Source organism: Clupea harengus, chromosome 20 (genome assembly GCF_900700415.2).
Source record: "Clupea harengus chromosome 20, Ch_v2.0.2, whole genome shotgun sequence".
NCBI classification, from domain to species: domain Eukaryota; kingdom Metazoa; phylum Chordata; class Actinopteri; order Clupeiformes; family Clupeidae; genus Clupea; species Clupea harengus.
In genome coordinates, this window is record NC_045171.1 from 2,446,925 (window position 1) to 2,460,768 (window position 13,844).

Sequence of the window (13,844 nt, forward strand, 5' to 3'; positions counted from 1 at the left end):
GATGGGTGAGGAGGAGGAGGAGAGGAGGAGGAGGAGAGGAGGAGGAGAGGAGGAGACAGGGGGTGGGGTGGGGTGGGTGAGGAGAGATGAGCCCCCTTGACAACTAGCAGATGGAAAGATTCTGCACCTCAGTGCCTGGTGAATTACAGAGCAGTGAGGTATACAAGTGTCTGTGTGTGTGTGTGTGTGTGTGTGTGTGTGTGTGTGTGTGTGTGCTCTTGCTGCCATTAGGCCCCGCCTGTCTCAAAGCCAAGCCACGCCAGATCGATGAAAAATACATTCTATACACATCCCTAATGCAGTACTCCCTGTGAGGCGCTAGAAGTAGTGTGTGTGTGTGTGTCTGTGTGTGTGTGTACAGCCTGACAGTGTATTAAAAGCGGACTGCCTCGTAGTACTGATGAGGGCTGAGGGCAGTAATCACACTACCTCACGTCCCCCGCGCCGCATCCACATGCCCCCGCCCTGCGTTCCCCGCGCCCCCCACATGCCCCCGCCCCTACCCGCCTTGTGGCCCCCGCGCCCCCCACAAGCCCCCGCCCCTACCCGCCCCGCGTCCCCCGCGCCCCCCACATGCCCCCGCCCCGCGTCCCCCGCGCCCCCCACATGCCCCCGCCCCTACCCGCCTCACGTCCCCCGCGCCCCCCACATGCCCCCGCCCCTACCCGCCTCACGTCCCCCGCGCCCCCCACATGCCCCCGCCCCTACCCGCCTCACGTCCCCCGCGCCCCCCACATGCCCCCGCCCCTACCCGCAATTTATAGGTCCCCATAAGGAAAGTCTTGTCGTCATCGTCTCAGGAATTGATGTCATCAGCTGTATTCCATTTCCCCGTCCCCTATTCAGCGCATGGCCGTGGCCTCACTCTGAAAGGCAGTTTCACTGGCACTCTCTGAAGGATTAAAAAACCTCCCAGCAGGCCCAGGTAAACAAGCGTCCCTACACAAACTCTGACAGACACCCAGACAGGTGCTTCTGATCAGCTTAATGGCCAAAATGGCTGCCGGCCCAAGAGTGCAGAGGCCCCTCTGTTGTAAATGGCTGCTGGCGAGGACAGAGCCTGGCTGGTCATGATTTACCTTGGATGGCTCTGCAAGTGGGTGGAGGGTATGGGAATCAATGAAACGTTTAAGATTCAAGTCTCAACGTCAATTAATGTTGACTCACTAATTAACTTTATAATGGCTGAGGAGAAGAAGTTGGATGCTTGATTTTCTTGCAGTCCAAAAATAGCAGACTGGATTTATTTATTTATTTATTTATTTATTTATTTTTTAACCAGACTTCTCAATTTGTTGTGTGTTTGTAGGTGGGAAAGTTGCCAGTGGTTTTGAGTTGGAGCTGTGTTCTGCGTTGTGTTCGGCCCAGCAGTCTCTTCATCTTTCTTCTCACATCGGGGTGGAAACGTTTCTCTTTTTTTTGCTGACTTTGAAGAAAAAGTGAGCGAGAAAAAAAAAAGATACTCATCCAATTTGTGGGAAGAAGAATATTTACCACAGTCAGATTTCATCTGCTAATTTCCATACAAATGTAGAGAGGAGGAAGAGGCGTTGAATCTTTTTCAAAATCTTGAAATGAATTCAGCTGTTCCCGTTCCGATCTGCCTCGGCACTGGAGCGAAGATAGTGAAGGTGCTAATCATCGGATTCCAAATATAAGAAACAAAAATCCATTTGATCTTAATCAGGGTGGCAGGCTTGTGTCTCTGTGCTGACACGTGCTTCGAACAGAAGACAACTTCACAAGGAACACAGAGACAGAACAATGAGTCAGAGAGAATCCAAAAAGAAGAGCTCTAACAAATGCATTCCAGTGTGCTCAGACATCTCACCCCCGCCTCCCTCATTCACTCCCTCCATCTTCCTTCCTTCCCTTCTCTCTCTCTCTCTCTCTCTCTCTCTCTCTCCCTCTCCTTCTCTCTTCCTCTCTTCCCCCTCCTTATCTTCTTTCCCCCCTCTCTCTCTCTCTCTCTCTCTCTCTCCCTCTCTCTCTTTCCCTGTCTCTCTCTCTCTCTCTCTCTCTCCCTAGAAGCAGACAGTTTTTAATGTGACTTGGGTTTTGCGTTGTCTTACTGTATGAGTGATGTTTGTAGCCGTCATTTTAATTAGACAAATTACAAAGGAATGCATAATTATGCAACAAAGAGCTCCGACAGAATGTGCCATTTGCAAGGGCAACACAATGATGAAGAAAGGGTTCAGGCTGAGCTTTGAAGCAAGACATGTCCCTTTTCCATCAAGACTGACACATCTCAAAGACTAACTTTGCTTAAAAGTGCACTCTGTCAAATGTGATGGTTTTACATAACTCACAAGACAGGTAATGGAAAGGAAAGGAAAGGTAGTTTGCTGGTGCAAAATGTTGCTTTAGTATATATACACTGAACTTTAGTATATACTGTATACACTGAACTTTAGTATACATACACTGAACTTTAATATATATACACTTTAGTATACATACACTGAACTTTAGTATACATACACTGAACTTTAGTATATATACACTGAACTTTAGTATACATACACTGAACTTAAGTATACATACACTGAACTTTAGTATATATACCCTGAACTTTAATATATATACACTTTAGTATACATACACTGAACTTAAGTATACATACACTGAACTTTAGTATATATATACACTGAACTTTCAAAATCAAAAACACTGCCACGTCCAATATATAGTATATGACACTCAAGGCATGTAGTCTAACAGTAGAACATGTGGAGAACAATGACAAATGACCTCTTTAGAATTAGAATTTAGAATTTGTACAAGTCAACACTTTGTAGTGGATTTGACATCTATTTTACAGCTAGTACATGTGCCTACAGGACACCTCTACAGTGTGAACCTGCTTCTGGGCATGGAGTTTCATGGACCAGCTGCCATTGGATTTACAACTCCAAACTCCAAAGGTTCTCTTTTTGTTAGAACCTGTGACCCCCCCCCCCCCCCCCCCCCCCCACACACACACACACACACACACACCAGGGCCCCGCTCTGACCCAGTTCCTCCGCAGTCTCAGCGGTGGCATATGCTCAGTGTAGAGTCTCTCCTGTCATCCAGCAGAGCAGGGCTGGGGTCCAGAGCACGGCTGAATAATACATTCACCAGGAGAGCTCCTGCTGCCACTAGGCCCCGCCTGTCTCAAAGCCAAGCCATGCCAGATCGATGAAAAATACATTCTATACACATCCCTAATGCAGTACTCCCTGTGAGGCGCTAGAAGTAGTGTGTGTGTGTGTGTGTGTGTGTGTGTGTGTGTGTTTGCGTGTGCGTGTGCGTGTGCGTGTGTGTGTGTGTGTGTGTGTGTGTGTGTGTGCGCACACTCTTGATGCAGCGCATACAAACATGGATGAGCACTCTCATCTGCAGTGAATGCCTGCTTTCACTCCATCGACTGCTGACTAATTGTTGGGAGAAGTGGGATTTTCAGGAGCACAAACAGCTGCTTTTTTTTTCCGTATTCTGTGTGTATCTGTGTGAGCGTTTTTTTTTCTGATTATTAGCCTAATTTAACGACATGCCTCGCAAGCCTTGTAATAAATACCAGCTTAAATAAGTAAGTAAGTATTGCTTGGATGAAGAAGAAGAATTTTGTAAATCCCCTCAAATCCATCCTCCCTAAAGGAGCACAAGTAGTTTTTCTTAAATGTCAAGCAATTGCAAATTCCAAATTAAAGTCATGGAGTAAAAACAGGAACCAGGCAGTCTCTTATGTGCTCCTCTCTCCACCCCCCCTCCCCCCCTCCCCCTGCATCTCCTTCCCCCAGAGCTGGAGAGTAGCGTAGCAGTGTTGCTGCCCGAGGGCTACGCCTGTGTGTTTCACATTACCATGTGAGCTCTGCTGTAGATCTGCAGGGTGCTCAAACCTGCCCAACCGGGGAGCATCTGGTTAAACGCCCCCGCCAGCCTTCGCCCACGTCCGACACGAGGCCCCCGCCAGCCTTCGCCCATGTCCGACACGAGGCCCCCGCCAGCCTTCGCCCATGTCCGACACGAGGCCCCCGCCAGCCTTCGCCCATGTCCAACACGAGGCCCCCGCCTGCGCCATGCTCCCTAGATGGGCTCCATGCACGCACCCACACACACACTCTGACAGGCCGGCTCATCACAGTGTCTGCTTGGCCTCAGCTGTAGCGGGAGGGGGTTGAGGTGTGGACCTGCAGCAGGGGCACAGGGGTGTAGAAGGGGGGGGGGGGGCGCTCTGTGTTGGAGGTGGGGGGGTGCTGGGGGCTTGGAGGGGGGGGGGGGTGAGGGGCGACACGCGGGGCATTTGTTTCAGCCGTTTGCAGGAGCTTTTCTCTGAAAGGTCACCTGGTGGAGATGGGAGCGTGGCAGCAGCAGGGGCATGGAGAGAGAGAGGGAGGAGAGAGAGAGGGAGGAGAGAGAGGGAGGAGAGGAGAGAGAGAGGGAGGAGAGAGAGAGAGAGAGGGAGGGAGGAGAGAGAGAGGGAGGAGAGAGAGAGGGAGGGAGGAGAGAGAGGGAGGAGAGAGAGGGAGGAGAGAGAGAGGGAGGAGAGAGAGGGAGGAGAGAGAGAGGGAGGAGAGGGAGGGAGAGAGAGAGAGAGGGAGGAGAGAGAGAGGGAGGAGAGAGAGAGGGAGGGAGGAGAGAGAGAGGGAGAGGGAGGAGAGAGGGGGAGGGAGGAGAGAGAGAGGGAGGGAGGGAGGAAGAGGAGGGAGGGAGGGAGAAGGAGGGAGGGAGGGAGAGGGAGGGAGGAAGAGGCGGGAGGGAGGAAGAGGAGGGAGCCAGCAGGAGAAAGCGGTGGGGCCTTATCAGGATGGCTGTGTGTGCGCGTGAGGGCAGAGCTGCTGAGCCATTGAGGGGTCTGGAATGGAAGAAATGAAGAGATAGGCTAGAGACGCGCGGCAATCTCACGGAGAGGAATGGGTTCGATGCGAAGCGGGGGGAACGGGGAGGGCGGGGAGGAGGGGGGGGGGGGTGTTGTTGTTGTGGACTCAGTGTTTGCTTTGTCGGGGCCGTCGCCTCTGTCGTCTCCGAGGCGATAAGGGCGCCGCAGAAAAGTGACTTTCTCAGGAACAACACGGAGACAGGCTCTTTCAGCTCCGCATTATTCACACATCTTCACTGCCCATTTGCATAATCCCCTCATGGCCAGCGCTTTTATTTGGAAATAAAAATAATGACCTCGTCGCCCCAGACTGAAGGGCAGTGGGTGTTGTGTTGTGTTGTGTTGTTCGGGCAGACGGTTCTAAAGCCAGGTCTATAGTGAGTGGCATTTTGTAAAGCTTAAGTGACTCATATATGAATGAGTCAAAGAACTTAATGCAAACGCTGTACATTCCAAATCCATCGCCTTGCGTAATGAATGTACGCTCACTGTCGATGATTTGCATTTAAAACTATCCACATCTATTCAGAAGGAAGCTTACAAACCTCCAGCAAATCTCCCAGATCCAGATCTCTGTTCCTCACAGCCGAGTAAATCACTTGAAAGGATGTCATTCAGGCACACGGGCATTGAGAGCTTCGTAAAACTAATATCTCCGTCATCTGAATTATGTATGAAAATGTTCTTGTTCAAGCAGTGTCTGCCCCTACCATAATGGTCTTTCTTAAAAAGAAGTGCAAAATAATTATCGTTTCCACTTTGCTTTTCTTTGACTTCACATGTGTTTTGAAGGACAATCTTCTGTGGATGGACAGGGGCATTATTTTGATGTCGGAGTCTTTGTGCCGAGCCACTGCTCCCTCCATTTGCATTCGCTTGTAGACATTTATTGGCGAACATGTGAGAGCCCCTCACATAATTGCCCCTGTTCACTTTACATTCTTGGCATTACAATGCTGCCAGACAAAACTGTCCTTGACTCACTGCAGAAGAGTGCCTTCGCCCACTCTGTCCTCAACTGTTTGAGCAGAAAACGGGTATCACCACCATAGTACTGCATAGGTTAGTCCACAAAGAGAGGTATAGGAAAGGTGGAGGGTGCTTGGGTTGCATACAGACTGATGATCTGGTCTGTCTGTCTAAAAGAGACCACAGGTTTGTTTGTGTTTAAAATGCATACAAATTGTTTTTCAAGGTTTCTAATATTCAGGCTAAGCTAACCTGGAAACGTTCTCCTGCCTCTTCTTCTCCTCTGCTCGTCGTCAAGGTTACTCGATACTTCAAGCAATCATGGAGGCAGCTGTGGCTAACAACTGGCAGGTGACGGCGCGGTCCGTGGGGAGCATCACCGACCCTCAGGAGTTCAAGCGCATCATCCAGGAAATGGACAGGAGACAGGAGAAGCGCTACTTGATCGACTGTGAAGTGGACCGCATCAACGTCATCCTGGAGCAGGTACGTCCAGACCAGACAAGTGGAGGGTTGGTGGTGGGGTGGGGGTGGGGGGTGGGATGGGGGTGGGGGTGGTGGGGGTTTTGTCTTTGCCGGTCTGAGAGCCGTGTGCCTGGTTAAGCTTGCTAAGTGAGCGAGGCAGTGCCCTCATCCATCCATCCCTCCCTTCCTTTCCCTCCCTCTCTGTCTCTTTCGTTCCTTCTCGCTGCCGGTCTCCCTCTCTTTCTGTCTCTCTCTGTCTCCCTCCACTCACGCCGACTGCAGTGCTTGTCTCCCTGACGACTGACATTGGCTGAGGGTTGGGCTCTCCTCTCTGACCTCTTCTTGGGAGAAGTCAAGGTTTTGCCGGGCTTACCAGCGGATATGGCCAGCCCCTTAATCCTCCACTAATGAGCCAGAACACCTCAATCACTGAGTTCACATCTCCTGCTTTTGTGGAGAGGGGGAAGAAAATGAGGATTCGAAATTTGCTCACAGGAAAATGCAATTAAGATGAATAGATGAGTGGCTATTTACCCATGGCTCTCCTCCCCCCCCCCCCCCCCCCCCCCAGGACGTCATGTCACCCTGCGGCCCCCTCGGGCTGCCTCTCCACCAGACGATATCCTCATCCAATTGGATTCTGCTCGTTAGCATTCATTTAGATATACTGGCTCATTCCGCTATACAATACCTCCCAATGAGTTTTTGGTTTCGTTCGGTTTTCTTTAGGAATCTAATTTGATTGCAGAGTCATAGTCTTAATGCAGAGTGGCTTTTAGTATTCATTTAGTGTGTCTAATTTAATTCTTGTGGTGCAAATGTCCTTACTCAATAATTCCCCATTACGTTGCACTTATCATCTTCTCCTCTGTGTGTGGGTATAAGAATGCAGGGGCTCTATCCTGTGGCAAAGATAGCATCAGACTAGAAGAAACGAGATATCTATTACAAAGCATTTGAAGAACAAAGCAATGCAGTATCTTTGATAGCACCCCCCCCCCCCCCCCAAACACACACACACACAAACACACATGCACACACACACACACACACATGCACACACAAACACACATGCACACACATGCACACACAAACACACATGCACACACAAACACACATGCACACACATGCAAAAAACATCGGGCTACAGTTTTGAGTTCTATTAGTGCAAATGCTCCGAATGAATCTGCATGTATTCAATATGTTCCCATCAAATTCAATCAATTCTCCTGGTTTAATGGAACACTGGCTCCTTCCCCTCTGCTTTCAGTCTCCTAAATGTGTGTGTGACTCATATGAGTCTGTGTGCAGTGGTGAAAGGAGAGGGGGGTGCGGAGGTGAGAGGCTGAGGAGGGGAGGGGGGGGGGGGGTGCAGTGAGATCCGTCTCTTCTTTTATTCCTCCTCAGCTCGCTCTCAACCCAAATTGAAGCTAATTGTCGCTAATGCAGTGCCTACTCTGCCAACGCTGGCCAATCAGAGATCCCGGACGAGCCGCCAGATTTGGGCCCTGCAGAGCGCTGGGGAAGACAGGCAGAGTGAGCATGAGGCCCTCCTCAACCCCTGGAGTCTAGGCTTCTGAATGGAAAGCACATGCAGAGGCCTAGACTCCATCAGCTCCATCGGAGGTGTTCAGTCTGACACGGGAGAGAGCGTGCCGTGACGTCCTTAGGGGCACAGGCAGAGGAGACACACCAGCCTTGATCCCCATTGGTCATTACTGGAGTGTGCAGTCCTCAGCTAGTCGGCTCGGGATTCTCATTTTGCATGGGGTTGCACGACTTCCAGGATTACTGGTAGTCCAGGGCGATCTGGTGGAATTCACCTGTTCTATTCTCTGCCAGTCACTTGAGGGATGCTGTGCCAGCTGTATGTCATGTGGTGATGGACTGCAAGTGTTTATTTGCTTTGATATTGACAAGCACAAGGGGAGAAGCGTTTTGCTTTGCTGTGAAAATCTGTGATACCTCCCACAACTTATACAGTATGCCAAGGTACAGCGCATAAGGATCTGTGGTATGTCAGTATAAAAATGGCTTATTAACCTTCAACCAAATGTCACAAATCAAAAGAACAGTGAATTAATGTCAGTTACATTCAGAATACAAGTTGTCATTACCTCAATGAATGGTTACCTGTAAAATCCATGCTAGTCCTTACTGCCCATTGAATATTTAATGTGTGTGTGTGTGTGTGTGTGTGTGTGTGTGTGTGTGTGTGTGTCTGTGTGTGTGTGTGTGTGTGTGTGTGTGTGTATGTGTGTGTGTGTGTGTGTGTGTGTGTGCTTGTGTGTGTGTGTGTGTGTGTGTGTGTGTGTGTGTGTGTGTGTATGTGTGTGTGTGTGTGTGTGTGTGTGTGTGTGTGTGTCTGTGAGTGTGTGTGCTTGTGTGTGTGTGTGTGTGTGTATGTGTGTATGTGTGTGTGTGTGTGTGTGTGTGTGTGTGTGTCTGTGTGTGTGTGTGTGTGTGTGTGTGTGTGTGTGTGTGTGTGTGTGTGTGTGTGTGTGTGTGTGTCTGTACCGGCCTGCCCCACGTTGTCCCTGAACATCCCCTCCTGTGCCTCCATCACTGGAGTCTGCTTAAAGGCACCAACCTGCTGGTCTCTGTTGTAAGAGTGAATGAATGGCGTCTGGGACGGGCCCAGGGCTCACAAGCTGTTCAAAGACAGAGGAAGAGGAAGGCAGTCTGTGGTGCCAGCCACTCAACCAGAGAAGAGGGGAAGGAGGAACCTAGGGAGAAATGGCAGAAAGAGAAAGAGAGTTAGAAAGAGTGTGTGTGTGTGTGTGCTTGTGTTTGTGTGTGTGTGTGTGTGTGTGTGTGTGTGTGTGTGTGTGTGTGCGTGTGTGTGTGTGTGTGTGTGAGTGTGTGTGTGTGTGTGTCTTTGTGTGTGTGTGTCTTTGTGTGTGTGTGTGTGTGTGTGTGTGTGTGTGTGTGTGTGAGAGAGAGGTTCCTCATGGCAAGTGTGTCTATGGTTTTCAGCCACCTACAAACTGGCAGCGATGGGTTGCCTTGGCTCCTGTCGCTGCAGAGAGCTGCTCCTGATCCTCTTTCAGATAGAGGGTGCCAGCAGTGCCGGTGCTGGGGGAATCTCTGTTTGTTTTGTTTCCACACACTGGCTTTTATTTTCTGCCATGTTTCTTTTTCTGAAGGGAACAGAGAATAGACAGATGAAAATACAGATAAGAAAAGCTCCACGTTCTTAAGGTGTGCCAGATTAATGGTAATAGCTCAGGGGGAAGAGCTGAATTAATTTAGCAACGAGACGAGTAAGATATCTGATGGTTCCAAAAGAGCACGCTCTCAGGCACTCTCCCCCTCTCATTCTCCCTGCTTCTCTCAAGCTGTAGGGGAACATGAATAGCCTGAAATGGGTTTGATCACACGTTTGTCGTATCAGAGAAGAGGCTTCCTTTGAAATGAAGACATCTGTGGCCATTACCTCTGAGACCCCACGCCGAGGATCGAGCTTAATTACAGAGAGAGAGAGAGAGAGAGAGAGAGAGAGAGAGAGAGAAGGTGTAGGGGGAAAAAAATGCAAATGTGAAGCAAATATGGCAACGACCTGCACCCAGACCCCCAGTGAGATGGGATGATGGCAGACAAAAGAGAATGGGGAGCCTTTTTTGGTTTCATTTCAAAAAGAGATGTCATGAATCCTTTGCTTGATATTTAAAGCCCCTGATTGCTCTCATTGCACCCCTATGGTTTCATGGTTCCCCCATCAACTCCTAGACAGAGGAAGACTGGGGGACTGCAGTCACCAATCATCTCAGACGTAGAACTGATCCCAGCGCAGCCCATGTCTCCCGTGGGAAGACTGGAGGGTGGGTTGGGGTGTGTGTGTGTGTGTGTGTGTGTGTGTGTGTCTGACTGGAGGGTGTGTTGGGGTGGGCTTTTGGAAATAAGAAGGTTGGGGGAAGGAGGGGGGGGGGGGGGGGGGGTAAAAAGCAGCGATCTCCCACTGTTTGAAGTAAAGCCCTGAAGACAGAGGCCTTTAATGCCGCCACGTCGTTCCCGCCTTTTGGGGCCGTTTAATGTCACAACTCAACAGACTTTAATAGGATTAGGGCCGCTCCATCAAAGACCTGGAATGCTACTATACTTACTTCCTCTGGCTGGCAGAAGTGTTGTGCGCGAGGCTACCCCTTTTTCACTGATGTGAGAGTAGGAACAGTCACTGGAGTCCACAGTATGTATATAAAATGTCTGTGGATGAAAGAAACATCATCCATCATTTTGGAACACAGTAGTATCTCACGACTGCAGTACTGCAAGCAGCTGTTTTGGCATGATAGAAGTTCTCTTTTGATTCCTTCTAATGTTTCAATTGAGATTAGCTAATTACCCTAAGAGGATATGACATCACATGCCTCCGCGTGATGGCATGGACCGGGTGCAGAGAAGGCGAGGCCCTCTCCAAGTGGAATCGAATAACAGACAACCGTAATATTTCCGAGAGCAGAAACAGAGAAGTCCTGTGGCTGTGCCGAGGATCGCACAGCAATGCTCCCGGCTGGAGCCCAGCCAAAGCGGTTGAGTCTGCACGCGGGCATAAATCCAGACCGCCAGGAAGAGAGGCCTAGCCACGGACGCGCTCGCCAGTTAATTAGAATGTATCCCCCCAGGAGGACGGCGGCTTACAGCCTGCGACGCTGGTCAGGAGAAATGCAGCTTGGAGGAGGGGAGAAAAAGATAACTGAGATTTTTAAAGAGGCCTTTTGGAAAACATTTGGCCCATTCGTCCCCTCTTGTCTCTCGCTCTCCTTCCCCCCGCCCCTGCCTGTGATATATGGGGAGTGTTTATGGATTATTCATAGCACAAAGGCGCCATTGCATCAGAGATAAATGATGATGCTGCAGATTTTAGTGGTACCATAGTTTAGAGGGATGTCGGGCAGGAATGTGAGTTAGAGTGGTAAGAATGTGAGTTAGAGTGGTAAGAATGTGAGTTAGAGTCTGAGAATAGCCCTGGGCTGAGACAAGGATGTGGCCTAAGGGCTCTGCAGTACTTGCATGAGTATCAGTAGAAGATTTTGACTGATTTTAATTTGATTTAATTTAATTTAATTTAATTTAATTCATGATTTTTAGAGATGATACACAGATAACATACAGTATATACTGTACATTGTGCTTGCTCTAAGGGGGTTCAGGCCCTGGGCTCTTTAAAGCGCCTTGAAATAATTTTGTTTAGGTGCTATATAAATGAAATTGAATTGAATTGAATATACATAATCCCCATAACAACCATAAACAAATGCCAGACCAACAAAGTTCATCAGCTATTTTTGAGCCCATGAGCTGGTGGATAAAAGTATGCTATCTTCAGCCATACTTATACCCCATAGATTAAGGTGGCACTAAGTATGCCATCTTCAGCCATACTTATGCCCCATAGATTAAGGTGGCACTAAGTATGCCATCTTCAGCCATACTTATGCCCCATAGATTAAGGTGGCACTAAGTATGCCATCTTCAACCATACTTATGCCCCATAGATTAAGGTGGCACTAAGTATGCCATCTTCAGCCATACTTATGCCCCATAGATTAAGGTGGCACTAAGTATGCCATCTTCAGCCATACTTATGCCGCGTAGATGCAGACTCTAGGTATGCCAAAAACGTATTCATAATGAATTGTAAGTCTATTCATTATGCTATAATTCATTAATAATGTATTCTTGTATATGAACGTATATTAATTCTTGACGGAAGCCTTCATGCTTCACGACACTCATGTGGCGCTATGATCATTAAATATATCGGAGTAACGTTATGGGACTTGGACCGCAAAATGACATTATACTTTAAAATGCATGTCGTACCAGGTCATAACATTATTGATGAATTGAGTAGGAAATATGGATTATAATACCTTGTATACCTTTGCATAATGGAAATATGTATGCCCACAGGAAAAAGCTGGTGTGCATAGATGGGTCTTTGAAAGCTCAGCAGACCTAGATGTTGTTTCAATTATGTATCAATTCAAAACAAAACAAAATCCTTCTGAGAAACAGTTTGAGACAGAAAGGAGATGAGGCACTATATTGTACAAATCTACCATGATTGACAAAAAAGATCTCCTAGGTTCCCTCTTCTCCACAACAGTCTTCTTGCCATAGGTTAGTTCAATGCATTTTAATGTTATTTTTTGTGCCTCATCCCTAAACACCAAGGTTGTCTTGAGAGAGAAATAGAGGAGGTAATATTGAGACGTCTAAACATTAAACATGACTTCAAACATGATGTGTGACCCTGTTGAGATCTCTCCTTTAACACCATAGGAGAAATGTGGTCCATACAGAAATCTGAGAAGCAGGAGATTAAAGATCAAATCTCACTTTTAATCTCATTGTTGTCTAGGGGAGACTAGATCTCTTATAAGATTTTCTTTTTTTATGAGTGGTCAAACATTATAGTGTTACATGAGATTTGTGCAACAACGAAGGCTTATTTCAAGAATAACAAAGCCTTATTAATATTCTATAAAGTGTTTGTTTTATTTATATTCTATAAAGTGCTTGTTTTTTGCCACGCTAAACGCAAACAGGTATACTAAGCAAAATGTAGAGCTTCCTGTTCTTATTTTCTACAAGAAAAAAAGAAAAAAAAACCCGTCTGATAATGTCTTTGAGGCATTTGTGCTGAGCTGCATTTTGTAAAGGTCATTCTGAGCCAAGGATGACCTAGCAGATCCTGGGCTGAGTTTTCTATTGAACACCTAAGAGTGAATGTATTGCTTTACTTTCATCCCCGAACTGCTCCAGCCCCCCCCCCCCCCCCCCTCACCCCCCCCTGTCTGTCAAGGCTGTGTGAATAGACTGGCCCTGGGTGGAGGCAAGGTCACGCTGCCTGAAAATTCCTCTGAAGGACAGGCAGCCTCTATCTGGCGGAGGGGAGAACAGAAGGTGACTGGGGCTGGCGGGGGGGATCAATGTGCCGAGGAGGAAATAGGGGGAAGAAGGGAGAGGAAGATTACAGTGGCAATTGGAGGAGATTTTTTGGTATTTACTTCACTTTGGTTCTGTGACTACGACCTAATCCAGCCATTTAATGCTTCTTGACTGTGTTCTTCGGCTGTAATCCCATCTCAAACACATCTTGATTTAGAAGAGGCGTTGCTCACTGACTCACAGCTTATCTTCTGTTTTATATACAGGATATGTCTTAAGTCAACCAGTTTTCCTCCAAAAATAGCATTTTCATTGAAACTTAAGTTACAACAGGCTTAAGAAGGCGGCACCAAATGGAATATTTTCCTCTGACTAGGATGCTTTAATGTAGAAATATGGCTATTATGACTGTTGCAGGGTTAAAGTCTTAAAAACATTTTGTAAATACATTTCAGATTCATGTAAAGGATATGCTAAAGAGCCGGCAGTATCCGCTACTGAGTCACAAATGAACTCAAAAACACATGAGTCATAGTTTTAGTTGGTACCCAGCATTTGATATCGGCCCGTTTAAAAATGAATATGCCATGAGGTTTGGTTGAATTGATGCAAATGGAACACACTTCCCCTTTTCAGATGCTAAACAGCCGT

The 13,844-nt window shown here is 47.9% G+C and overlaps 1 protein-coding gene across 4 annotated transcripts in view; it reads left to right on the forward strand.

The window, feature by feature from the left end:
- Window positions 1–13,844, forward strand: part of gria3b (glutamate receptor, ionotropic, AMPA 3b) — a 94,509-nt gene that overhangs the window by 45,975 nt on the left and 34,690 nt on the right. For all 4 annotated transcript variants that reach the window (XM_031586827.2, XM_042702804.1, XM_012840931.3 and 1 more), the window contains exon 4: window positions 6,133–6,320. In XM_031586827.2, the coding sequence (XP_031442687.1) occupies window positions 6,133–6,320 (188 nt within the window). The remainder of the gene's footprint in view (window positions 1–6,132; window positions 6,321–13,844) is intronic.